Source organism: Osmerus eperlanus, chromosome 4 (assembly GCF_963692335.1).
Source record: "Osmerus eperlanus chromosome 4, fOsmEpe2.1, whole genome shotgun sequence".
Taxonomy (NCBI): domain Eukaryota; kingdom Metazoa; phylum Chordata; class Actinopteri; order Osmeriformes; family Osmeridae; genus Osmerus; species Osmerus eperlanus.
In genome coordinates, this window is record NC_085021.1 from 6,042,320 (window position 1) to 6,067,609 (window position 25,290).

The following is a 25,290-nucleotide window of genomic DNA, read 5'->3' on the forward strand; positions in this document are numbered from 1 at the left end:
GCTGGTGAAGGAGGATTCGGAGAGGGACTGCCCCCCCCAGGGGGTCATGGTGTCTGGGAGGGTGGTGTAGAGCTGCTGGGTGGCTGGGGCGCGCTTCCTCCTCCTGGCCTGCTGGGGCTGCTGGTGGGTGGGGAGGGTTGGGAGGGTTGGCTTGTCTGGGGAAAGAGCAAGAGAGTTCTTTAGCTCCAGCAGGAACACCGATTCATGGTAAAGCAGAAGGCCTTTTATAATTGGGTAAGTATCCGTTCTATCCTGTCTTGACAGACCAGCCTTGTGAGACAGCTGGATTTGCAAGATCACGACCACTTACCATCTTACCTTGAAGTTAGGCCTTGATGGACAGCTGTAGACAGATGGTTCAACCAATCACCTGCCAGTATTGCCAGTAAGTGCCTGCCCTTTTCCCAACAGTTTCCAAGAACGACTTCCCAGACTATATCTGACAAACCATCCGGTGAGTCAGGTTGTGAGAACATCAGCAAATCTCCACCATTTCCCACCTCTCACATCCTTCCTGTCCAGCTGTGCTATCCCACAATCCCCAGCTGTGAGCACAGAGCGGGAAGTGTATTTTTTTTTACACAACACCAGCAGAGTGTCTGTCAGCAGTGGTATCCTGGGGTATTAGGCCCTCTCCCTCTCTCTCCTCATCCCTCTCTCTATCTACTGTTTCTCTCTCTCAGCCCCACTGGAAAGCAGATCATGTGTCTCTGTGCTGACAGAGAATACAAAGTCCCAAGCAAAGGAGCCCTTCGCAGGCAACAGGCTGGCTTCTCCAGGAGACGGTCCAGGGTACCGGGTCAGAGAGCGGGCGTGTGCATGCACGACACGACATAAGACACGCAAGGAACGGACAGGTGGACGGACAGGTGTCACACAGTACCTGTTGGCTTAGTTCCAGCAGAACCAATCATGGGCAAGCGATCCCGTGACATCACTGACCCTGTTGTCTGGAGATAAAACATGAGATGGTCATCATCACATACAGGACAAAGGGTAGATACACTGGCTGGTACAGGTGGTCTATATCTACATTGGAAATCCCTTATATATATATATGTGTGTGTATATATATGTGTATATGATAAATCACATGCATGGATGAATGTGTGGAGTAGGTAGGCTATCGTTCTTGAGAGTGCTGTATGTGTGTTTTTGTACGTGTCCATGTATGTTTGTATGTGTGAAGAAGAAACTGTCATTAGTCATGCGGTGTGACACACAAGCGTTCAGGGCCTGGCAACACCAAAACACACACACACACTGGAGTGCCCACAGAAGAAATGATTTCTCTGCTTTTTTGTCCCATCCTGCTGTTCTTCTCCCATGGGCTGCGGTCAGCCATATTGTGTGTGTGTGTGTGTGTGTGTGAAGCGCAGTAGCCTACCTCTCTGGGGGTGGAGGGGGGGTCTGTCTGTGAGGAGGTCTCAGCCAGAGACGCTCCTCTCCTGCTCCCTCTGGCCTGCTGCTGGCTCCTCTCAGTGTTTTCCCTGGTCCGGCGGGGCATTACTCTCTCTCTCTCTCTCACTCTCTCTCACTCTCTCTCACTCTCTCTCTCTCACTCTCTCTCACTCAGACACTCTCTTTCTGTGGCCTGGAACTACTGTGCCTCCCCTCGGTGTCCTCTGTCCTGGTCCAGGGAGCAGTGCAGAGGCCACCTTACAGCCTGGTCTGAACCCTGCCTGGTCTGGACACATCTCCTCCCTCCATCTGTTCTGAACTTCCTTTCTCCGCTGCTGAATCGAGATCTTACCAATCTAGATAGACGCCTGGAGGGACAGGAAGATCTCCTTCCTTTCTCCTTTGTGTCCGCCGCTCATTCGACCCTTTTCTTCCCCCCTCATCCTTTCTCCCCCGTCACCTATTCATTGACGCGGCAATTTTCACCTCCTCGCCGTCTCTCGCTGGCCGCCTTTCTCTCTCCCTAAGCCCTTTGTGACATTCTTTCCACATTCCCTCCACCCACTGTGAGTGACTTTGGCATGCAGTCAGATGGATTCTGGACAATAGAGAATGTGAGACGTGACTGAAATATTAATGTTCCCCTGCAGTAGCCTAGCCCCCCCACCTCACCTGCCCACTGACCCCCATCACACACCCTACATGGGTACATCCTACCCGTTTGCCGTACACATACACGCACGCACAAATATGCAGTCTGAAACTCTTGCACTCTCACACACAGTCCATTAAAGAAGTGTACATAGTTGTCTGACAGTATTATTGAGTCACTCTCTATTTATCCTCAACACTGTATATGAAAGAAGCACGCACCGTTTACTGACTCAGCTGTATTTCACATTGGGCAATATGAAGTAAAAAGGAAAATATAAACATTCGGTACATCTTTGGCACATCTGTTTGAATAACAAGTCAGTCTGGATTTGGTTTGTCTTGTCCTTGTCGTAACGGCGTTACGAAAGACACTTTGACACGCTCCTTCTTTCCACAGTCCTCGTCCTTCACCTCGTCCTGGTTCCTGTTCTTGATCTGTAGCAGCTGTAAGCCTTGGCCACAGACCACCACCCAGCCCCTGCCACCCTCTCCACCTCTGGACCCACGCCTCCGCCCAGGACTATCCCCAGATCCAGACACCCCCCCAGGCGAAGACCCAGAGCGGCACCCAGTGTCCTCCATGGATCCAAAACTAAGTGTAGGACCAGACCCAGGCCCCTCGGCCTCCCCCTGCCTGCCCCCAGCCTCCTGCCACACCTCCAGGCCCGCTGCGTCGGCCACGTGGGAGAACATCGCCCCCCGCTGGCAGAGGCCGGTGCTGCTGCAGCTCCAAAGACACACCCTCTGGTCCGGGGAGGCCGACACCAGCAGGCCTGAGCCCAGCCTTCCCAGGGCCGTGAGGGGGGCGGCGTGGGCCGCAGGCACGCAGCACTGGGCCTGCAGCTGGATCTGGAGCGGCGCTCTGCCGCCCTCTGTCGCCCCCTGCCGGTACTGCACCCTGAGGACTGACACGGTCAGCTGTCCGTCGTCTCCTCCGCTCGCCACGGTGACCTGATGCCCCGCCCCTGGCTCCGCCCCCGGTTTCTCCCACACAGCCAGGGCGTTGATGCCACTCTGGTGGGCGGTGATGGTGAAGCAGGGGGTTGGTGCAGGCTGGGCCTCGCCGGGGTAGCGGTCCAATGAGGAGGCTGCTGGACTCAGGTCCCAGACTGCTACTCTACCGTCTGTGGCGGCGCTGAACAACAACACACACCTGAGGGGGGGGGGGGGGGGGGGGGGGGGGACAGGACAGGAAGAGGAAGGAGGTTGAGGTGACAGAGACAAATGAGACTGAATCTTCACATCTTTGCATACTCGCTCATTTGTTCATATTCAATTGATTTACTTTTTCTCCTTGCCCGAAATTCAGTTCAATTAAGGAATAGAATGGGACTTTGTGTTTGGGTTTACGATCACCGTGGAGGCGAAACGTGACAAGCCCCCCTCCCCCCGTCTCTCACCGTGCGCCTCGCCGGTCTTCCACGCTGCAGGTGGCGACGCTGAGCACACACCTCCGGTGGTGGAAACTCTCCCACAGCAGCTCCACCTGACCCCTGACCTCACTGACCCCAAACACCCTGGGAGGGAGAGAGGGGGGGGAGAGAGAGAGAGAGAAAGACAGAGAGAAAAAGGGGGGAGAAAGAGAAAGGGAGAGAGGAGGGACGGAGTGACAGAGGAAAAGAGAGAGGGAGGTAGAGAGAGAGAGACAGGTAGAGGGAGAGGAAAGGATGGAGGGTGGAGCGAGCCAAGTCAGTTAAAGTGGAACACAGTTGACAGTTTCTTCTTTGCCCCCCCCCCCCCCTGACTGTGTCAGCCCAGACACCCACCTCACAGCTCCATCACTGCAGCCCAGCGCCAGGAGGACCCTCTCTGTCCCATCATGCACCACGGCGGCGGACATGTACCTGACAGAGGAAGATGTCTGTCGGGTCATAAAGGACTTAGTTCATCCACTGAACAATACAGTGTTCTGTATTCCTGTCCTTCACAAACAGTTATCTGACCCTCACCTGGTCTCTGGGTCCATTTTCACAGTCTTATGTCGGTTCCTCTTTCTCTCCCACTGTTCGTCCAATCGGTGTCTGGCCACCTGGATCACCTGGCAGGAAGGCCGCGCCAACTGTCCGTCCCATCCAATCAGCAGCCGGTAACACTGAATCTGGGCCCGCCCCCCGGCCGACACCAGCAGGGTGGAGAGACGTGGTCTCCTCCCGTCGTCCCCCGGTCTCACCGTGGCCAGCGTACGCACGCTGGAGATGTGGTCGGCGATGACGGCCAGCACCCTGACCGTGCCTGTCTGGGCTTGAACCGCGAGAACGCTCAGACTCGTGTCCTCCCCTCCGCTGACCAGGACCTCCCAGTGGCCCCCCTCCTCCCCGCCCTCCAGCCCCCCCAGGCGGCAGACGCAGCCCAGGCCGCGGCCGTGCAGCCCCTCCCTCAGGGCCTGGCTCCCGGCTGGGCTGTCCGTCGGCCTGGGTGGCCGTGAGGTGAGGACCTGGCCCTGGCGGAGGAAGACCAGGGCTGCTTGGCCCCACCACACCCCCCCGTGGGGCGGGCTGAGGGCCCAGGAGCGATGCCCCCCACCGCAGGGCACGGACAGCAGCCTCTCCTGCCTCACAGGGTCCCACACCACGAAGTGGACCGAGTGGAACCCCACGATCACAAAGCGGGCCTCCCTCAACTGACATCCCGTCTCCATCTCCTGGATCCTGTGGTTCTCCTCCCCACCTCCCTCCTCCTCCTGCGGCTGGGGAGGGTTCTGGTCTGAGTGTTCCTCTTCTAGAACGTTCTCCTCCACCCCTCGGTGCAGGACAAAGGGTTCCGCTTCCAGAATCAGAACCCTCTCCAGCCACTCCATGCCCTTGCAGGCCCGCTGAACCCTCAAGACCTCCAGCGGGGCCCCCCCCTGCCCCGCCTCTCCTTCCTCCCCCCCTCCTCCTCCTCCTCCTCCCCCCCCAGGACGGATTCTCAGGACCCTCACACAGCCGTCCCTCCCGGCGCTGTAGAGGAGCCCCCCGTACTCCCTCACCCCCGTCACCCCCTGCTTCCCGTGCACCCCGAACAGACAGCAGGCCGGCCGCAGCGCTGCCTCTCCCCCTGCCTCTCCCCCTGCCTCCTCCTCCACGCCTCCCTCCCCCCTCACTCTGGCCACCTCGTCTCCCTCTTCCCCTCCGTCGGACGGGTCACGGTTCCCGTCGAGCGCGGGGTCTCTCTCCGTCTCAGCCCGACTCGGAGCTCCTTCCGTTTCCTTCCCTTTTCCCTCCCCTTCCTCTCGGCGGCGTCTCGCTCCGTCTTTGAACAGCAGGAGGGATCCTCTCCTGTCGCCGCACACCCACAGCGCCCCCGCTGGCCTGGGAAGCAGCACTGCAGCGGTGAGCCAGCGCTTGGCACAGGACGGCAGGAGGAAAGAAGGGAGAGCCTGGGTTTTCAAAACCAGGCCGGCGTCCCTCTCCTCCGCCTCCACCCTCCATCGGTACACCGTCCCTTCTGCTCCGGAGGCTAGCAAATACCCCTCCTGCCTCCTGACCTGCCCCTCCACCCAGGTAAGGCTGTGGATCTTCCCTGCCCCTGCTCTCATTAGCACCCCTGCCCCAGGTTGGGACAGGGGGAACACCTGTACCGCGCCAGTCAGGCTGCCCACAGCACACAGACCGTCCCAGTTCACTGACCCCCCCGCCCTGACACTGAGGACATCCATCGCGCAGTAGGACTGGAAGTCAGCTCCGCCCTCCCACACCAGACCCCACTGTCCCCCCCCGTGTAGGTAGACCTCGCCTTGGTCCGTCCCCACCACCACCCTAACCTGGCTCCCTCCCTCCCCCCCCACCACACACACCACCTTGGGAACCCCCTTCCCCACAAAGCCCAGGTCTGTCAGGGTCTCCCCCTCTGCTTCTGACCTCCCCTCCTCCCTCCACAGCCTCACCCCTCCATCCGCCCCCCCGGTGGCCACCCACCCGCCCCGGCCCCCCCCAGGCCTGGTCTCACTGCATCCCTCGCTGACTGCCAACGCCCTCACCCCCCCTGCCCGGTGCCCCTTCAGAGTGAGCTGAACCCTCCCTCCTCCTCCCCAGTCCCAGACCAGACAGGCGCCGTCCTCCCCAGCGCTGAACACCCTCCCTGGGCCGAGACGCACGGAGAACACCCTGGCCTGATGGCCGTACAGCACCCGGAGACAGGCCGGATCAGCCTTCCCACACCCCCCTCCGGCAGCCCCCAGCCTGCCCACGCCCCACACCCTCACGCTACGGTCGTCCGAGGCTGAAGCCAGCCAGCCGGCCTCCTGGAGGTAGCAGAGGCTGAAGATCACCCCGCTGTGGCCAAGCAAACGCCTCTCCACCTGGGCTTCCCTGCTCTGTTTGGCAGCCCCTGGCCTCCAGAGAATGAGCTGGTTGAAGACGGTGCCCCCCACCAGGACAGAGTCCCCCCAGGTGTTCCCCAGCAGCAGGGCTGAGTAGAGCAGGCAGCCCTCCAAGCAGGAACAGAGGACCAGGACCTGCCTCTCTGTCGTGTCCAGCAGCAGAGCAGCGTTGTGGGCCAGAGCCACTGCCAGGAGAGAGTGGCCCTCTCCAGACAGCCAACGCACATCCAGGGCCCAGTCCTGCAGTTCAATGAGGGGGCCCAGGGCCTCCAGGCGCAGCGGGTCCTCATCACGCAGCTGCACCAGGCGGACCGCCTTCCCTCCAAACACCACTAGCGCTTGCTCTGTCTGCTCTGATGCAGAGCTGCGTGGGGCTGAGGTCAGAGGTCGAGGCCGAATGCCATGGATACGGTAGTTGTGGAGAACGCTCAGTGAAGCGCGGGTCTTGGGGTGGGGCTGGAGGTCATACACAGACAGGATAGGACCCTCACCTGAGAGAGCAACAAGTCTGTGAGTTCAGACAGAACCTAAAAATATGATATATAATAGGAGACGACAATATTAAGAACTTAAAGTTAAAGAATAAACAAAGTAGAGCTTTCCTAAAATATCATGACATAGCCTATTACAGTGTGTCAGTCAGAGCTGACTGCCGACCTGTCAGTAGGAAGTCTTCCCTCAGGAACTCCAGAGCCGTGACTGGAGCCACCAGAGCTGCTGTCTCCAATAGTAACACACTGTCTGAAGACATCTCCTCTCCAATACCTGGGACAGCCTGACAGAGACTGAGAGAGAGCACCAAAAATCATCTCCTGTCTGCAGACAGTGAATTTGACAGCTACTTCGGATTTAGCTAGCTAGCTAGCTAGCTACACATTTGCAGTCGCCGACCAAGAAGTCTTCGTTAAATCATAAAGTGAGAGTGAAATCTACGGGTACTTACACAGCAGACTATATGAGAAAGGCCACTCTATTTGTGTCTGATCGTAGCAAGACACTGTGCATGTAGCTGTAGCTACTGTAACTACAATTCATTAGCATGCAATCTGGCCATCACCCATGTGTATCGCTCTCATGGCTTGAGTCTTTACCAACCAATCAAATAATGTTATGCTGGCACCCTACCACCCGCTCCATACAACGGCGACTCCCATTGGACATAAACTACGTAACTACGTGTCAGGCTGATTTGTTGTTTAAAATCCACGTGAGCGCGAAGTCTAAACTCAGAAATGGTTGTGAAGTGGCTGAGTTATTTGTGTACATAATAAAACTATACATTTTGTACTTTATGCTTGCATTTTTGTTGCTACAATTTGATTGATGTCTTTATTGGCTAACTTACCAGTTTCTAAATAACGTTGCACGTTCAAATTCATGCATTAACAGTGTGGGAATTAGTTGTGTTTAAACATGCTAACAATTATCTGGCTTGACCTAAAGTAGGTATTTCTGGGTCAATCCTGTTAACCGGTGCCTTTTAATGTCCCCAGGAGATCCTACTTCATATTTTAAGTAAAATTGTATTTATTTTTATTCATAATGTCAACCTGTTTGTCACAACCTTAAAGTTCCACCCTGTTAGGCTACTTTGTTAAGGAAATAAATAACCTTTTATAATTTCAAATATGGTTTTATATAAGAAGTAAAATGCTGTTCACATGTAGGGTCTCGTGCTAGCTACATCATGATCACTCACAGAGCTGGGGTGACAAAACTTAGTTGACAAAATTCCCCCCTGTTTGTTTCCCCCCTGTTTGTTGTGTACACTTAACAGGGTGGAACATGCACCTAACAGGGTGGAACATGCACCTAACAGGGTGGAACATGCACCTAACAGGGTGGAAATATTGTTAGAAAAACTAACTAAAACTGCTTGATTACGTTTTATTGAGGTTATGAGGTTCATGAGGTTAAAGAAGGACATCAAGTTTAGTGATTTAGGCCAATGAGTTGTTGATTTTATGTTTGTTACATTCCACCCTGTGATGCTTCATTCCACCCTGTTAGCTGAACACAATGAACTCATACCAAATATTTGGTAATTATTTTTAGACAATAAACAAATAAAAACGAACAAGGGACATATAATGGACAATAAAATGTAAATATTGTTATGCCTTTACATTTGTTAAGCTTTGTGATTGTTATTCATATGTCCTAACAGGGTGGAATAATGTCACGGTCCATGTCTGAACCAAATGCACATAATTATTGGGATTTAAGTGCATGAGCTTGGCCAATATGTTTTCCAAACAGTTAAACATATCCCTTTCCTGATTAGATGTTAAAAACTTGAAAAATAAATACTTTTGTTTTCAGAAGTTACTAGGTCCAAAAGGCACCGGTTAACAGGATTGACCCTTTTTATATTTGGAATGATGCATTGCATTCATATGTAGTAATGAGGTAAATCTCCTTGAAGACCACTTATTATGATGATGACAAATGATGATGGGCAGGAATATGGTTTATTCAAATAAAAAATTATGTCGTTTTTTTTACTTGATAATATGGAGTTGCAGTCTCTGCTTCGCTGTGTGTCAGTGGGATAGTAGCCTATGCGTAACTCAGAGATTCAGGAAAGAAAACCAGAAAGAGCTTCTAAAAAATGTAATGCGTTTTTCTCTTCCATACCTTCATGAAATATAGATCACATACACCACACACATCTTGTAGGAAGAATCGTTTTTTATTGTCCAACATCTCGCTTGTACGGTTTCCACGGTAACGGAGTAGGAGCGGCTGTCTTGATGTCCCTCCGTTGCAGGCCAGATAGAACACATCCCACAATGAACACAAACAGTCTCCCATCATCCCTAACTCTCCGTTCTTCATTTAGCTCTTGACATTCTAATCCACTCCTAATCTCTCTTTCTGTGTGCTCTAGTGTAGATCTGTAGGCTTACATCTCCTTGATTTAAACAGGGGGAATGTCTGCCACAGTCCTGTTCAATCTCTCTTCAGATCTACAACAATGCATAGGAACAGCAAGGTTGATCAGGGATTAATTTACGTCTCTAGATCTTATGCCATTATTTATTTTCTGTCTTCTCTTTTTTTCCTTTTGTGATACTTGTGTCACAGTTGGGAAGTCCGACCGAAGGAAATGTTGCATGTAAAAAAAGTCTGAACGAAAATAACGCATACTCACTCTCACGCAAAAATTTCCAAAGTAATAAACTTAAATTAAATATCCATAAATAAAATAAATCTTATGTCTGTACATGTCAAAGGTAATAAATAAAGCATGTCATAAATAATGTAGAAAATAAACACAATAAAAACTGACCGGTGACAAAAACACTGGAGAAGCTTGAACAAGGGAAGTGGGCGAGGGTAAAGGAAGAGGAACCGGAGGGAGGTTTTTGGCAATAATACTGACACAATAATATTCACTGTTCACAACCCAAGGACACGGTAGGGAACATCCACTGGTCGAAGAGATTCACACACCCAGGGCGTGTGAGATATGCTCGTTTTTGAACAATCGATGACTCACTGTTTCTTTTTGCCTTCCTTCCTTCCTTCCTTCCTTCCTTCCTATCCTCTCCTTCCTACATCCATATTTACCTCACGTCCAACTCAATCAAAAACCACTTTACAGCTTTTAGCACGAACACGCAGTTGACATCTTCTACGGTGCCCCAGTGGCTCACACCCCCAACATAACAGGCACCATGTGACCCCGTTGTACTGCATTCCTACTGGTTCAAAGGAGTCTAGAAAAGAGCAGGTATTCCCAGGGAGAGGGACCTGTATTGAAGCTCTGTAGTTTATATATATATATATATATATATATATATATATATATATATATATATATATATATATATATATATATATATATATATATATATATGTGGTTCTTTGTAGTATTTATAGAAAGACTGGATGTTGGTCAAATAGATCATTAACATTCAGATTCAGTGAGAATTACATTGATACTTCTATCCAGACTGCACTATATCAGAGCCAGTATTGAATAAAAATGGATCAACCCAATTACCTTATTGTCATATCAGCTGTAGGTGGTTAGTTAGTTATCTTACACTTCACAATCATTTGTTCAGTCAAGCCTCTCGTCTTATAATCCATCCTATGTACAATCTCCCCACCCCCCTGTTACTGCCTTCCAATCACATAACGTCTCATTATTTCATCCAATCAGCACTGACCAAGCCCTGTTCTTTTCTTCTGTTCTATACACAGTGTGATGGGGTTGGGTTTAAGGTTTAGGAAAAAGGTTATCAGGGATAAAATGGTCTCAGAGTTTGGGATTGATTTTGAGGGATTTTCTCCCTCTTGCAACAGATGCCACTCACACAGCTCTCTCACAACCTTACGTCGACATAATCTTCAAAAACATCACAAGAGATTTCGTTTTCTTCATCTCTGATGAAAAAAGATACAAAATGTATAAAAAACGTTATGTACAGCTTCGACTTATTTTTCTTTTCTTTTTTCCGGCCTTAATTTATTTATTCTCGCCAACTCCTTCTGTTCCCATTAAGAAATGGTGAGGGTTAAAGTTTGTGTTGTCAGTAATGGCAGAGGTAGCTTCCCTCACTCCCTATGCTCCACATCACTACACATGGCCTGAGAGCCAAACTCACAACCTCACAAAGTATCCACCACTGTCTCTTCATCCTCACGTGTCAGTCCTCCGTTATCCCAGGTTGCCTCAGCAGTCCAGGGTATCTAACTGACCTCTGACCTTAGCCAAACCCTGTATCGTCATTGGTTCTAAATCAGAGACGCAATGCATTGTGGGATATGGAGGCTGCCATCAAGACTGTCCTTCGCTCCTGTTGATTCTGTGGAGAGTGAGATGCTGAGATTAACGATCAGACGCACGCAATAAAGACATTATCTTAGTTGTCTGAAACTGATATTAGTGATAAAATAATTAGTTTGAAGGTACAGTCATTTTAAGCATGTCAATCTCTGTCAAATGTGTACATGTTTGGATAAGCTAGCCACTAGACATGTGCCACCCACACCCACAAATGACCTTCTTAGTGGGACCATATAGGGAGGACGAGGAGAGGGGGGGGAAGGGAGGAGGAGTGGCGACAAAGAACTGAGACAGGGCTGCTAAAGGGGTGAGAAGGAAACGAGAGGTGTGTGGGGAGAGGGAGGTGGCAGAGGCTAACTTCAGAAGAGATGGAGGGGAAACAGAAGGATGTCAGATATACATAGAGAAGGGGGGTGGGGGCCGGTGGAGTAGAGAGGCGGTGACTTACTCTGAGTCGGGGGACACCTCGGAGATGCTGTGCGAGGTGGCGGAGTGGGGCGGGGAGGGGGAGGGGCCCTGTGCAGAGGGGTTGGGGGGGGTCAGGACAGAGGAGCTGAAGGAAGCCAAGATGGAGGACAGGATGTCCAGGTGCTCGCTGGACGGGTGGCGGCTGGGGGGGGCGCCAGGAGCGGGGCTGGAGCCGGGGGGGTACCTACACGGCGGGGCGGAGTCCAGGCGACCACGAGAGCGCAGGGAGAGGGGCTCCTGGGGCTCTTCGCTGATGGGGGGTGGGGGTTCCGAGGAGGGGGGCTGGTCGGGGTGCGACGGCTGGCGCGGGGGCAGGGTGCGGAGCCACTCCCTGCAGGGCTGCGATTGGACGCCGCCCCCGTTGGCGTCCAGCTGATCTCTAGAGCGGCTGCTCATCAGGGCCCCCCCCAGGTGCTCCCGGGAGGTGGCCTGCCGGCGCGTCAGCGTGTTCAGCTGCGAGCGGGACCCCCCCAGCTCTCCCCCCAGCCCCCCCGCCCCACTCAGGTCCTCCCTGGAGGCGTGGGCGCTGTGCTGGAACTCCAGTCTGTCTCTGGATCCACTCAGGTTCTCTCTAGACGCTCGCTGGTCCAGGCCCAAGCCCGGACCAGGGCCCAGGCCGGGCTCCCGGCGGCGGGGCAGCAGATCCAGGTTGTCCCTGGAGCCCTGGCGGTCCAGGCGGTCCCGAGAGCCGCCCCCAGCCTGGCGACCCAGAGGGTCCCTGGAGAGCTGTCTGCGGGCCAGGGAGTCCAGCTGCTCCCTGGAGGAATAGCGGGAGGCCGGCTGGGACAGCGAGCCCGTGCCTGAGTACATGCGTCCGTAGGAGGCTGCGGGGACGCCGCGGTGGCCCAGGGTGGAGGTCCGGTACCAGGACAGCTCACTGGGGACCCGGCCCATGGTAGACAGGCCCTGGAGGGCCGGGGGGCAGCCAATACGGTTCTTCAGAATACCTGGGAGACAGAGGAGAGGAGCAGGACACAAAAAGGAGGGTGGAGATGGACAGATAAAGAATACAGTTAGGGGAAGTCTAGAGGTCAAAGACAGAGAGTCAACACATGGCCACAACACATGGTTGTGGTCCGGGTACACAGACGACTTTCAGACAAGGTTACTTGTCTGCGAGTGACTCAGAAACGGTGGTGGCAGCGTGTGTGTGTGTGACGGTAAGTGTGTGAGGGCGTGCGTCTCACCCTTGCGGTGGCGGTTGGGCTGGGTCAGGCCGTTCTCATCTCCGCTAGTCAGCGCTGCGTCTGCCTGGTTGTTGTTGGCGGCGTCTTTGCTGTAGTCCGGCCCTAGGCGACGCTCCGAGCCCCACTTCTGCAGGGAGTGCGCCTCACACTCCTCCAGAGCTGGCCAATAGGAGAGCAGGTCATTGCCGTCTAGGTCTGACACAAAAAGAAGGACAGTTGCTATTGGTCAGCAAACCCAAATACAACCCTTTATATTTGAATTCAGCTTATACTGTAATATTAGCAAGACAATGTGTACATTACAACAATCTGGTAATAAGGTCACTTGGTCACTGTCTCACTCACTCACTCACGCACTCACTCATTATGGATCTGAAATATCGATATTTATCTGATTATCTTAGCATTTATCTAGCCGCCACATCAATTCTAGATACGTTTGAGACAGGTCTAACATTCATGTATAATTAACTCAACTGTATTGATCTGCAACTTAGAAGTCTGACATTTCTAACAGTATTGATGAACATGTCACAAGTATGGCATGTTTAACCTTTTCATCCATGTGAAATACAAGGACTGTCATTGATTGCTGACTATTACAGCTGACATTTACAGAATGACATCGCTGCTTACCTTTGGTGCCGTTGTGGGCGGGCTCCGTGAGCAGCCGCTCGCTCTGATTGGTCCTTTTGAAGCGGCGCTGGATACGCCCCCGGAGGCGGACGTTGTCCTCGCTCTCGGAGGAGGGGATGGAGAGACTACGCTCCTCCTCCAGGGAGAGGTCTGAGTCTGAGTCTGAATCCTCACCTGGCGGGGGGAGGAGAGGAGAGAGGAGAGAGGAGAGAGGAGAGAGGAGAGAGGAGAGAGAGGAGAGAGGAGAGAGGAGAGAGGAGAGAGAGGAGAGAGGAGAGAGGAGAGAGGAGAGAGGAGAGAGGAGAGAGAGGAGAGAGGAGAGAGAGAGGAGAGAGGAGAGAGGAGAGAGGAGAGAGGAGAGAGAGGAGAGAGGAGAGGTGGAAAGGGGAGGACGGAAGGACGGAGGAGAGGATAGGAGGGAGGTAAACAGGCAGCATTTAGGTAAAGCAAAGGAGGAAGGGAGTCAGGAAGGATAGGGGGGTGATGGAAGTAAAAGAGAGCGGGATGACAGAAGCAAATGGGGAAGAGAGACGGACCAAAATAGGGAGGGGGAAAAGGGGAGGGGGGATGCAAGAAGAAAAAGGAGTTGGCAGGAAAGATAGAGAGGGGAGGGAATGTGTTAAAAAGAGAACGAGAGCAGGAAAGTGTTACTAAGTGCAGCAAAGAGCAGTGACAGTATACGTGACAAACATGGCTGCGATCTTTTCTGTTTGGGTGAATTATGAATGTGTCCCTCTGCAGGCTCATCTGTCCTAAGTGACGGGACGTCCGTAGTATTTACAATGTTGTCCCAGCAGCCACCAGAGTGGTATACAAACACCATCATCCAAACAGCATCACTCTACCAGGTTTAAGTGCTTATTGTGTGTGTATGTGTGTGCGTGAGGGTGTGTGTAGAGTGCATGTGAGGGTCTGGCTATATGACTGGCTATATGTGTGCCTACCTGCCTGTCTGAGTGTGTGTGTGTGTGTTACCTCCGTCTCTGTGGAACATGGCCACGTCCAGATCCGTGGCGCCGGTGTGACCCAGGGTGTGTTCCAGAGTCTGGCGAGCCAGCAGGTTCTCTCTAGAAGGACAGCAGGGTGTGAACCACCGAGCGAACGCATGATAACACACATACACACTAGCACGCACACACGTACACAAAGGAACACACACACACAAACAGGCCAACACACACACACACACACACACACACACACAGGGATACACAAAGAACACACACAGGCACACACACAAACACACAAGGAGACACGCATCCAGGAAAGGCACACACACACACACACACCATTCAGACACATGACACACATCAGAGGGACAGGCAGGAACAGTACAGTCCCAGAGCATTAGCCATGCTCCACATCCTACAGGCCAAATCATCACCATGGTGACCCCAGACACACAGACGACACACACGTACCTCTCACCCTGATGACACTCATGAACACACCACACGACATCTGTAGCTGTCCCACACTCTATAGTTGGGCACAACAGTCTTGTGTGTGTGTATGTAAAAGTGTGTGTGTGTGTGTAACTATGTGTGTGTGTATTTGTATGTGTGCATGCTTGTGTGTGTGTGTGCGTATACGTCAGTGTGTGTGTGTGTCTAGTTGTAAGTGTATTTTACATTTACAATTAGTCATTTAGCAGACGCTCTTATCCAGAGCGACTTACAGTAAGTACAGGGACATTCCCCCCGAGGCAAGTAGGGTGAAGTGCCTTGCCCAAGGACACAACGTCATTTTTGCACGGCTGGGAATCGAACCAGCAACCTTCTGATTAATAGCCCTAGATTCCCTAACCGCTCAGCCACCTGACCCCCAAAGTGTATATGTGTGCGGTTGTGCATGCATACGTGTGTGTGTGTGCTACTGACCGGGCACTGCTGACTGAGGAGATGGTGGAGGCTCCCAGGGTGATGCGGTGGAGTCCACTCTGCTCCAGCAGAGACGTGTTGTTGTAGGGGTTCTGACCCTGGACACACACACACACACACACACCAACACATCAAATACAGCTTGTAGCAACGATGATAGTCTTTGCCTCTACATTACAGGGTTGGAATTATTCTTATCCATGCAATTAGTGGATGGAGCATGACTAAGCGTCTCTCTCATCCAGACAGTGTAATCTCCCTAATGGTGACACATTCAGTAACAAGCTCTGACGGCTCAGACCCAGCCCACATTATCCTGGCTTGCACTGCAGCCTATGATGGACTCATGCTAGCTAGGCTACATCCAGGCAGGCCGGAGGAGGGGAGTATCTGGGTCAAGGCCTCTGGCCTGGGGCTGCGGGAGGGCTGGAGACGGCCCGATGTAGAGATGACATTCATGCGATGATGTGGGGACCCAGTTACAAAATAGGGTAGACAAAATACAACGGAATAGAATGGACTGTGTGCGTGCGAGCCTGCAAGCGTTTTGTGCTTTTGCGTAAGTGGGTGTGTGTGGGTGTGTGTGTATGTGCGTACGTGTGGGTGTGGGTGTATGTGTGTGTGTGTGTGTGCTCACGGTGATCTGGGGGGCTCGGGGAGGGTCTTCACTAGGGCTCTTCTTGCCCAGACACACCAGCTTCCAGGCCTCCTGCACCTCTGAGTTCAGCACCGTGAACACCAGGAACACAGTCAGACCCTGAGGGGAGAGAGGGGAGGTCACACACACACACGTTAGTAGACAGACACACGCACACACAGAAGCGCACGCATACCCACGCACAAACGCACCTACATGCAAAGACACACACACACGCTAGTGCATACAAACAGATGCACCCACATAGACTTACTTCCATACATGCACACACACACACACACACACACAGATAGACATATATTTGAAACCCATACGCACACCACCCTACTGTACCTGCAGTAAGCAGAGGGCGTTGAAAAGGTAGTGGAAGGCCAGGACGCTGTTGTTGACGGCCATGAGGCCGAAGAACCAGGTGGAGGTAGCTAGGAGCAGGAGCAGGAAGGCACTGCGGATGGTAGCACTGGAGGAGGAGAGGGAGGGAGGGGAATACCGGAGACGGAGGGAGGAAAGTCAGTCAGACAAAGAAAGAGAGAGAGAAAGAGAGAGACTTTTGACTTTAAAGATATCTTTATTGGGCAGTCAAAACTGCCAGCTAACCAACAGCTACACCACGTCAGCCATTTTGCTCTGACTTACTTTGATTCACATTGACATTAACACTGACATTGACGTTCCATCCGCCTTATTTGACAGTGAGTGGATGTGTGTGTGGGGGAAGGTGCGGAGGCCTCTGAGGTACCACCACAGACCACTTACATGACTGGGAGCTTCTTGGTCTCCTTCTGGGAGGGGTTGCAGGACATCTTGGCCACGGTCAGGAACATGCCCCCGTTCATCTGACACACAGAGGGAGAGACGGGTGAGAGGGAGACAGGTGCTGCGTGAGACAGTGAGACAGCCTCGGCTGACGCAGAGAGAGGGAGCGAGACAGGTGCGAGAAGGGTGAGAAGGGGAGACGGTAGGCACAGAGGAGGGTGAGTGGGTGAGACAGGTGTGAGATGGTGAGACAGTAGGCAAAGAGGAGGGTGAGTGGGTGAGACAGGTGTGAGATGGTGAGACAGTAGGCACAGAGAAGGGTGAGTGGGTGAGACAGGTGTGAGATGGTGAGACAGTAGGCACAGAGGAGGGTGAGTGGGGGAGACAGGTGTGAGATGGTGAGACAGTAGGCACAGAGGAGGGTGAGTGGGTGGGTGAGACAGGTGTGAGATGGTGAGACAGTAGGCACAGAGGAGGGTGAGTGGGGGAGACAGGTGTGAGATGGTGAGACAGTAGGCACAGAGGAGGGTGAGTGGGTGAGACAGGTGTGAGATGGTGAGACAGTAGGCACAGAGGAGGGTGAGTGGGGGAGACAGGTGTGAGATGGTGAGACAGTAGGCACAGAGGAGGGTGAGTGGGGGAGACAGGTGTGAGATGGTGAGACAGTAGGCACAGAGGAGGGTGAGTGGGTGGGTGAGACAGGTGTGAGATGGTGAGACAGTAGGCACAGAGGAGGGTGAGTGGGGGAGACAGGTGTGAGATGGTGAGACAGTAGGCACAGAGGAGGGTGAGTGGGTGAGACAGGTGTGAGATGGTGAGACAGTAGGCACAGAGGAGGGTGAATGGGTGAGACAGGTGTGAGATGGTGAGACAGTAGGCACAGAGGAGGGTGAGTGGGTGAGACAGGTGTGAGATGGTGAGACAGTAGGCACAGAGGAGGGTGAGTGGGTGAGACAGGTGTGAGATGGTGAGACAGTAGTCACAGAGGAGGGTGAGTGGGGGAGACAGGTGTGAGATGGTGAGACAGTAGGCACAGAGGAGGGTGAGTGGGTGAGACAGGTGTGAGATGGTGAGACAGTAGTCACAGAGGAGGGTGAGTGGGTGAGACAGGTGGAGAAGAGAGAGACAGGCAGAGAGCAGGTACCAGGATGACGATGGCGATGGGTCCAGCGAAGCTCCACAGCAGCTTGTCATAGATGGAGATCCAGCAGAAGTCTGGGTTTCCATAACCCTCGGGGTCCAGCCCCACTGCCAGACCTGAACACACACACACACACCCCTGGAGTTAGCTCTATGTGTTCACCCTACAGTATGTGGAAAATTCAGTGACTGTGTGCAGTATGTTAATGTGTATAAGTGAATGTATAGGAATGTGTATGTGTGTATGAATGTGTATGAATGCGTGTGTACATGAATACGTATGAGTGCGTGGGTGTATAAATATGCGTGTAGAGAATGTCGGAATGTGTATATAGAAGTGTATGTATAGGAATGCGTGTATATACAAGTAAATGTCATTGAACGTGTGTGTACATGAGTGTGTCTATAAGTGTGCACATGAACGTGTGTGCACATGAGCGTGTGTCTATAAGTGTGCACATGAACGTTTGTGGACATGAGTGTGTGTCTATAAGTGTGCACATGAACGTGTGTGCACATGAGCGTGTGTCTATAAGTGTGCACATGAACGTGTGTGGACATACCAGTGATGATGGCGGGCACCCCCCAGCCTATAGCATAGTAGAACCTCATGGCTCCATAGTTGATGTTGCGAGCCTCTGTCTGCATGCGGTAGATGTGCAGCCCCTCCACAAACATCCAGGCGAACGTGGCCATGAAGAAGTAGTGCAGCAAGATGGCCACCACCGTACACAGGAACTGGAGAGAGAGAGAGAGAGAGAGACAGTCATCAGAACCTTGACCAGGATGGAGACACAGACACACACACACACGCGTCGGTAGGAAAGCACACGCTCGCAAATCCAACCGTTCACACGCAAGAACACATACACACACACACACCCACCAACACACAGCCCCACACACACACACGCACACACACACACCCACTGGTGAGTACCTGCTGCTCGATCTGGTTGACCCCCAGCAGGAAGACCAGCTGGGAGAGCAGCATGGCAGCTGCTGTGTTGGAGTGGATGCTGCGCGTGTTGGACTTGAGGCCGCGGAGGCAGGACAGCACCAGGACGGTCAGCAGCAGGGCCAGCATGGACAAACACAGGCTGGAGTAGGACACCAGGGCCAGGGTCTCCAGGTCCCCCTCCAGCTGCTGCTCCCGGGGGGGGAGACAGACAGAGAGAGAGAGATTGAGAGAGAGAGATAGGCAGATAGAGAAGAGAGAGAGAGAGAGAGAGAGAGAGAGAGAGAGAGAGAGAGAGAGAGAGAGAGAGAGAGAGAGAGAGAGAGAGAGAGAGAGAGAGAGAGAGAGAGAGAGAGAGAGAGAGAGAGAGAGAGGACAGGGTAGTGTTGTTGTTGTTATATAAGACGTGGAGCCAGAGAAGAGGTCAGATGTGTTTATGTAATGATTCTACCTAACCTAACCTCTAGAGTCCTCGCTAACCTCAATGACTGACCTCCCTTTGGGAGCCGGTAATCTGCACAACAAAGCTCCTACTAACTAAAAACTAACCAGCCAACTAACTACATAAATAAACAACCAACCAACTAAGCAACCGACTAAATAACTAACTAACACTGCAGATGTCTTACAAACTAACCAACTAACTCACTACCTACCTAGCTAACTAACTAACTAACTAACTAACTAACTAACTATATAAACTAGTTAAGCTAACTGACTAACAAAACATAATGAATGAATTCCCTAGTTAACTAGCAGAAGCACTAACCTCTCTCTGGGAGCTGTCCATCAGCACTCCAAAGGTTCCCAGTCTCTGACACTGACAACGCACGTGAGACATGTTCCTGTACACAACAATACAGTCTCTCACTGTCCAGCAGCCTCCCACCTCCAACCTGGAGAGAGGGAAGGAGAAAGAGGGAGAGAGAGAGAGAGGGAGAGATGGAGGGAGAGATGGAGGGAGGGAGAGAGATAGGGAGAAGGAGGGAGAGAGGGATAGAGAGAGAGAGAGAGAGAGAGAGAGAGAGAGAGAGAGAGAGAGAGGGAGGGAGAGAGAGAGAGAGATGGAGAGAGAGAGAGAGAGCCGTCAGACCTGATCTCAGCAGCAGAGCGTTCAAGTCTCTCAGAGGAGGTGCAGCTGCACTCACGGACTGCTGTGGTTCCACTGCACACACAGCGGCTTGCTGCGATTGGCTGTCTCCAGGAGACGGAACTCCAGGAGGAGGGGCGAGTCCAGGTGCCCGCCCACGAAGGTCTGGTTGTTGTAGACGGACACACTGACCACAGGAGAGTTCATGACAGGGTGTCTGGGTAACCTGACAAGATGGGGGGCATAGAGTGAGATAAACAAGAGGTCTATTCTCACACACCAGAGATCTTCTAGCTGTCTGGAGAACAAGAGACTGAGATTTTGGACAGCAAGACAAGACAGTTTAATAGAAGGAGGTGTCGTTCTTACCTGACCCCACGTCTGTCTGTGTGGTATTTGGGAGGGAGGGCCGCCCCCAGACTGCGATAGATCAACATGATGACTATTGTTACAGGTGGCTCGGACAGCGAAAGAGAACGTCTGGCCGAGGTGTACTCGCCCGTCTGATTGGCCGAGATGCTGACAGGGGCGGGAACAGAGTTCTGTACAACTGTAGTAGAAGAGAGAGAGAACATTGGGATGAGTTAGAAGTGTGTGTGTGTATCACGCTTGTGTGTGTGTGTATGATTGCTTGCATGTTTGGTCATGGTGGTTTGTTTGAGAATGTTTGTGTGTGTGTGTGAAGATGAGACCATGCTTACAGGAGTTTCGTTGTGGCACCAGGGCACCAGGGGGCAGCACCACATGTGTGTGAGGGTCCCACAGGGCCTGGCCGCGGAACAGAGGGCTGTGGTACCGAGGGAACCGCTTACGGACGTGTGTGTGGTTCTCCACCCGGTCCAGGTTCATCACTGCAACACACACACACACGCAGCTTCATAAGAACACAACGCACACACACAGGTTCATAAGAACACAACACACACACACGCAGGTCCATGAGAACACAACACACACACAAAGTCTCCGGACACACACCCCAGCAACAACAACAACACAGTACAATTCTTAACTTCAAGCGTTTTGGCCAGGCATTGTGTTAGCCTGCTGAACTAAAGCCTCAGCTGGACCATCTGTGTTCTGCAGGGACTGACCGATGTTGGGTGTGACCAGGGCAACAGGGTTGAGGTAGGTGAGCTTCATGTTCTGGGCCAGGGTCTGGGCATACTGCTCCAGCAGGTCGGCCAGGCCGGCTACCCCTCCCTGGGTCTGGGTCTGGGTCTGGGTCCTCCATAGCCCAGCGCTGGCTGGACCCAGCAGCGCACTGCAGGCCCGCACAATGTTCTGGAGGAGGGATGAGACACACAGACACACACACACAGACACACACACAAACACACACAGACACACACATTCACTGTCAGTCTCACAGCAAGCAGCTCCTCCCACGTTTGAGGGGGCGGCAAGTTGCCGTGGTGATGCCTCCCCACCTCGTTGAAGTGCGCGTCCTGGGTGGCCGTCAGCCCGAAGCCTGTCTGCATCCCCTCGAAGGTCAGGAGGCGCGACAGCAGGCGCTCGGCGATCTGGAGGTCGTTGCCGTAGAGACGGGGCGTGACCTCGGTGACGTCACGGAGTTGGTGGGCCAGCTTCTTTTCCATGATGGTGTTGAGCTCTGTCTCATTACGCTCCACCGCCTCCAGCTGCACACACGCACACACATACACACACACACGCACACATAAACAAACACACACACGCACACATACAAAAACACACACCCGCACACACACACACACAGAGGAACCATTACTAATCCAACACTGGTCAATCCTAGGACCAAATGAAAACCAGAGTATTTATATAACATAAATATATTTTTTTGTAGAATTATACATTTAAAAGTATCATCAGAGGTCTAACAGCTTATTATGAGACTGTTCCCAGATTGTTCCCATGGTATTAACAGTATAAACAGAGTGTTCTTACAGCTGTGTTGATCTCCACAAAGGGAGGGGAGGTGCAGTTATAGAGGTCAGGCTCCAGCCAGCCTCTCTCCACATCACAGTGTCTGATAGCTGCACCTGGACAGGACAGGGCACACCAGGTTAAAGACACACAGATATGCACACACACACACGCACACAGATTTGCACACGCACACACAGATATGCACACACACACAGACAAAGACACACACACATGAACTGACCAACTGATCCTTTTGGGCAGGGCACAGCAGCTGGAAGGTTGAACTTGGTCCTGGGCCACCAGATCCCCTGGGTGATGGTCTTAGGACAGCCATCGTAGATCACTGAGGATGGAAGAGGTCATCAACATCATCATATACATCATATTCATCATCATCTTCCTCCTACTCCTCTTCCGCCTAGATAGAGAAAAAGAGAAAGAGAGAGAAAGAGAGAACAAAAGAGAGAGAGAAAGAGAGAGAGAGGAACAGAGACGCAGATGGAGAAAGAGAGAAATAGCAGCCAGGTGACCGTGGGCCTCTGTCTTACCCTCGCAGCCAGTCTGTGTGACCTCAGCGAAGGGGTTGTCGCAGGTGTTGCACTGTCGGCCAATCACCCCGGGCCTGCACTGGCATTGGCCGTTCTCGGGGTCACATGTCCGCGAGAAGGAACCAACTGGGTAGCAGTCACACGGCAGGCAGGAGTCACTGCCTCGTGGGCGGTAGTGGAACTCCTGACACACACACACACACACACACAGGGACGCACACAAGGACACATGTAGACACACACGGGGACACAGACAAAAAACACACACATGTACACACAAACACAGACACACATACACACACACAGAACACACACAGATACACACAGAAAAGGACACAGACACACGTGTACACACAAAAACACAAACACAGACATGTTCATTAGTAAAACAAAGCACCAGATAGACACACAAAAAAGTACATGAACCAAAGAAACCATAAATACACATAACATGCATGTTCAAATCAGTTAAATACCAACATACATACAGAGAAAAAAGGTGAATTGAAACCGAAAAACAGACACAAAAAACAAAAACAGAATTTAGGTGAGATTATCTGAGAACAGCAACATGTCCACACCCAGGAGTATGATCACAGTGCTGGCTTCAGTTTGCCACAGATTGGGATTCAAACCAGTACAATATCAAACATACAGCTACAATGAGAACATGTGTGTGTGTTTATGCTTGTGTGTGTGTGCTCTGTTGTCATAAAGGGTGGCTGGAAGGTGAGGCGAAGCCAGATTACGCGCAATGGCAGCAGATGATATCACATAGAATAATGCTTGTTTGACAGCAGCAGCAGGTTCATTTCATGGATTAGGGATTGGGGTCAGGGGTGGGATTAGGGTCAGACTAGGGTTTGACAGAAGCCTGTTGAACTGCTGCTGCAGATAGTGGCTGAACTAAGGGTGCACTGTGGTTTACTGAGGTATGAACACATACAGATCAATCCACTGGATTACCATCAATCCACTGCTGTTTGCTGTGTGTGTGTGTGTGTGTGCACATGCTGTGTGCAATGCCTTCAAAGCTAGTCTTTCTGCTGGGTGTCAATCTGTGTGCGTGTATGCGTGTGTGTGTGTGTGTGTGTGTCTGGCATGGTCACCTTGCAGTGGCAGAGTCCGCTGGTCTTGTTGCAGTCTGGGTCAAAGCCCTTCATGGCGTCACAGTGGCAGGGTCCACATGTAGGAGACCCCCACCAGCCTCTGGGGCACTGGTGGTCTATCCTGCAGAGAGAGAGAGAGAGAGAGAGAGAGAGAGAGAGAGAGAGAGAGAGAGAGAGAGAGAGAGAGAGAGAGAGAGAGAGAGAGAGAGAGGAGAGAGAGAGAGAGAGAGAGAGAGAGAGAGAGAGAGAGAGAGAGAGAGAGAGAGAGAGAGAGAAAGAAAGAAAAAAGAAAGAAAGAAAGAAAGAAAGAAAAAAGAAAAGGTTAAAGGTGTAATTCTCAGACATCACAGAGACAACATCAAAGACAACAGAGGAGACCGCACACACACATACATTCACTCACATACATGTGTACACACACACACACACACTCACACACAAACATACACACGCATGTACACACACACACCTACGTACACACACACACATACACACACACAGCTGGTGGATTTCTCAGAGGGAGGGTGCTTGATGGGTCTAAACAGAGTTGGATCAGCAGAGAGAAGACTGGTTTGCTCTGATCCTCTCTACAGGATTACACTGCTCTGGATCAACACAACAACAAACACAACAACAAACACAACCAATGGATGGGCTGGTGACATGAGTGAGATCTTGAATCTGCGTTTCCCAGTTCTCTGTGGAAAGGGTGTGCAGTGAGTGTGTCTGTGTGTGTGTGTGAGTGAGTGTGTATGTGCATGAGTGTGTGTTTGTGTGTGTGAGTGTATGTGTGAGTGTGTGAGTGTATGTGTGAGTGTATGTGTGAGTGTGTGTGTGTCCTGCTGACCTGTGCTGCAGTATTGTCCGTAGTGGTTGTCTCCACAGTCACAGATGTAGGCCGTGGGATGAGCTGGGCTTCCTGTGGCACTGAGCCTCATTCTCACAGGGGTTCAGCTGGCACGCGTCCATGCAGCCCTTACCATAGAAAGCCTGTCGCACACACACGCACGCACGTACACACAGCCACACACACAAACAAGGACACACGCACAGGCACACATACACACACATTTGGTTGTCTGCCCATGGAAAATTCTTGACAGTTTTTTCAGATCAATGTCACAAAGTGGAACAGAATTTGGAAAATAATTCTGTCTTGGTTCTTCACAAAACAGAAAAAAGGAATTAGTGCTGCAGACACACACACATTTCTATTTACACACACACACACACACACACGCACACACACACACACACACACTCACACACACACACACACACACACACAAAGTGTCTCAGCACCCAAGGCCACATCATGCACTCTCCAGGACCCGCTGTAGTAAGCCTCCACCGTAAACCTCTCTTTCAAACATCCATCACAAAGACATACTAAGGAAAACTGTTTTTGATAGACACTCACCTTGACTCTCCCACAGTGAAAACCTTTACGCACACACCTTTAAAAACACGCTCCCACAACACACAAAGACACTCGACACACTGCCATCTCATCGCCATGACAACCGGACAAGGAGAAATGAAAGACTTCACAGAGTAGAGTAAGACTACATCCTTGCTGTGGCTTACTGGAGGGATGTGTGTGTTAGTGCAGGTGTGTGTGTAAATGCCCATTACCACCATAGAAATAGTGAAAACTGAACATTCTTTTGCAGCAGAGAAAGCAGTGAATGTGTGTGTGTCTGTGTGTCTGTGTGTGTGTCTGTCTGTCATTCTGAGCAATGCAGGTCAGCTCAGCTTCTTGCACATTTGTTGTACAGCAATTAATCATAACAAAACAC

The 25,290-nt window shown here is 51.9% G+C and overlaps 2 protein-coding genes across 3 annotated transcripts in view; both read right to left on the reverse strand.

The window, feature by feature from the left end:
* Positions 1-2,116: 2,116 nt before the first annotated feature.
* On the reverse strand, positions 2,117-7,515 carry wdr6 (WD repeat domain 6). 2 transcript variants are annotated; one of them, XM_062458332.1, is made up of 6 exons: positions 7,299-7,515; positions 7,013-7,130; positions 4,005-6,846; positions 3,822-3,899; positions 3,456-3,572; positions 2,117-3,208 (listed from the first exon to the last, which is right to left on the reverse strand). In XM_062458332.1, exons 2-6 carry the CDS (start codon positions 7,104-7,106, stop codon positions 2,374-2,376), a joined length of 3,966 nt encoding a protein of 1,321 aa, XP_062314316.1. In that variant the 5' UTR covers positions 7,107-7,130; positions 7,299-7,515; the 3' UTR covers positions 2,117-2,373. The 2 variants fall into 2 exon arrangements, with proteins under 2 accessions (XP_062314316.1, XP_062314317.1); XM_062458333.1 differs by lacking the exon at positions 7,299-7,515 and having other exon boundaries at positions 7,013-7,148.
* A 2,699-nt stretch (positions 7,516-10,214) lies between these two features.
* celsr3 (cadherin, EGF LAG seven-pass G-type receptor 3) overlaps positions 10,215-25,290 on the reverse strand; it is a 29,010-nt gene continuing 13,934 nt past the window's right edge. The window contains 22 exon segments of the mRNA XM_062460490.1: positions 10,215-11,172; positions 11,602-12,568; positions 12,809-13,003; positions 13,445-13,618; positions 14,420-14,511; positions 15,325-15,422; positions 15,962-16,081; positions 16,316-16,442; positions 16,739-16,818; positions 17,883-17,995; positions 18,442-18,616; positions 18,819-19,025; positions 19,606-19,732; positions 19,985-20,152; positions 20,296-20,476; positions 20,628-20,777; positions 21,021-21,210; positions 21,357-21,566; positions 21,853-21,947; positions 22,076-22,177; positions 22,383-22,566; positions 23,492-23,612. Of these exon segments, the coding sequence (XP_062316474.1) occupies positions 11,145-11,172; positions 11,602-12,568; positions 12,809-13,003; positions 13,445-13,618; positions 14,420-14,511; positions 15,325-15,422; positions 15,962-16,081; positions 16,316-16,442; positions 16,739-16,818; positions 17,883-17,995; positions 18,442-18,616; positions 18,819-19,025; positions 19,606-19,732; positions 19,985-20,152; positions 20,296-20,476; positions 20,628-20,777; positions 21,021-21,210; positions 21,357-21,566; positions 21,853-21,947; positions 22,076-22,177; positions 22,383-22,566; positions 23,492-23,612 (3,904 nt within the window). The 3' untranslated portion in view covers positions 10,215-11,144.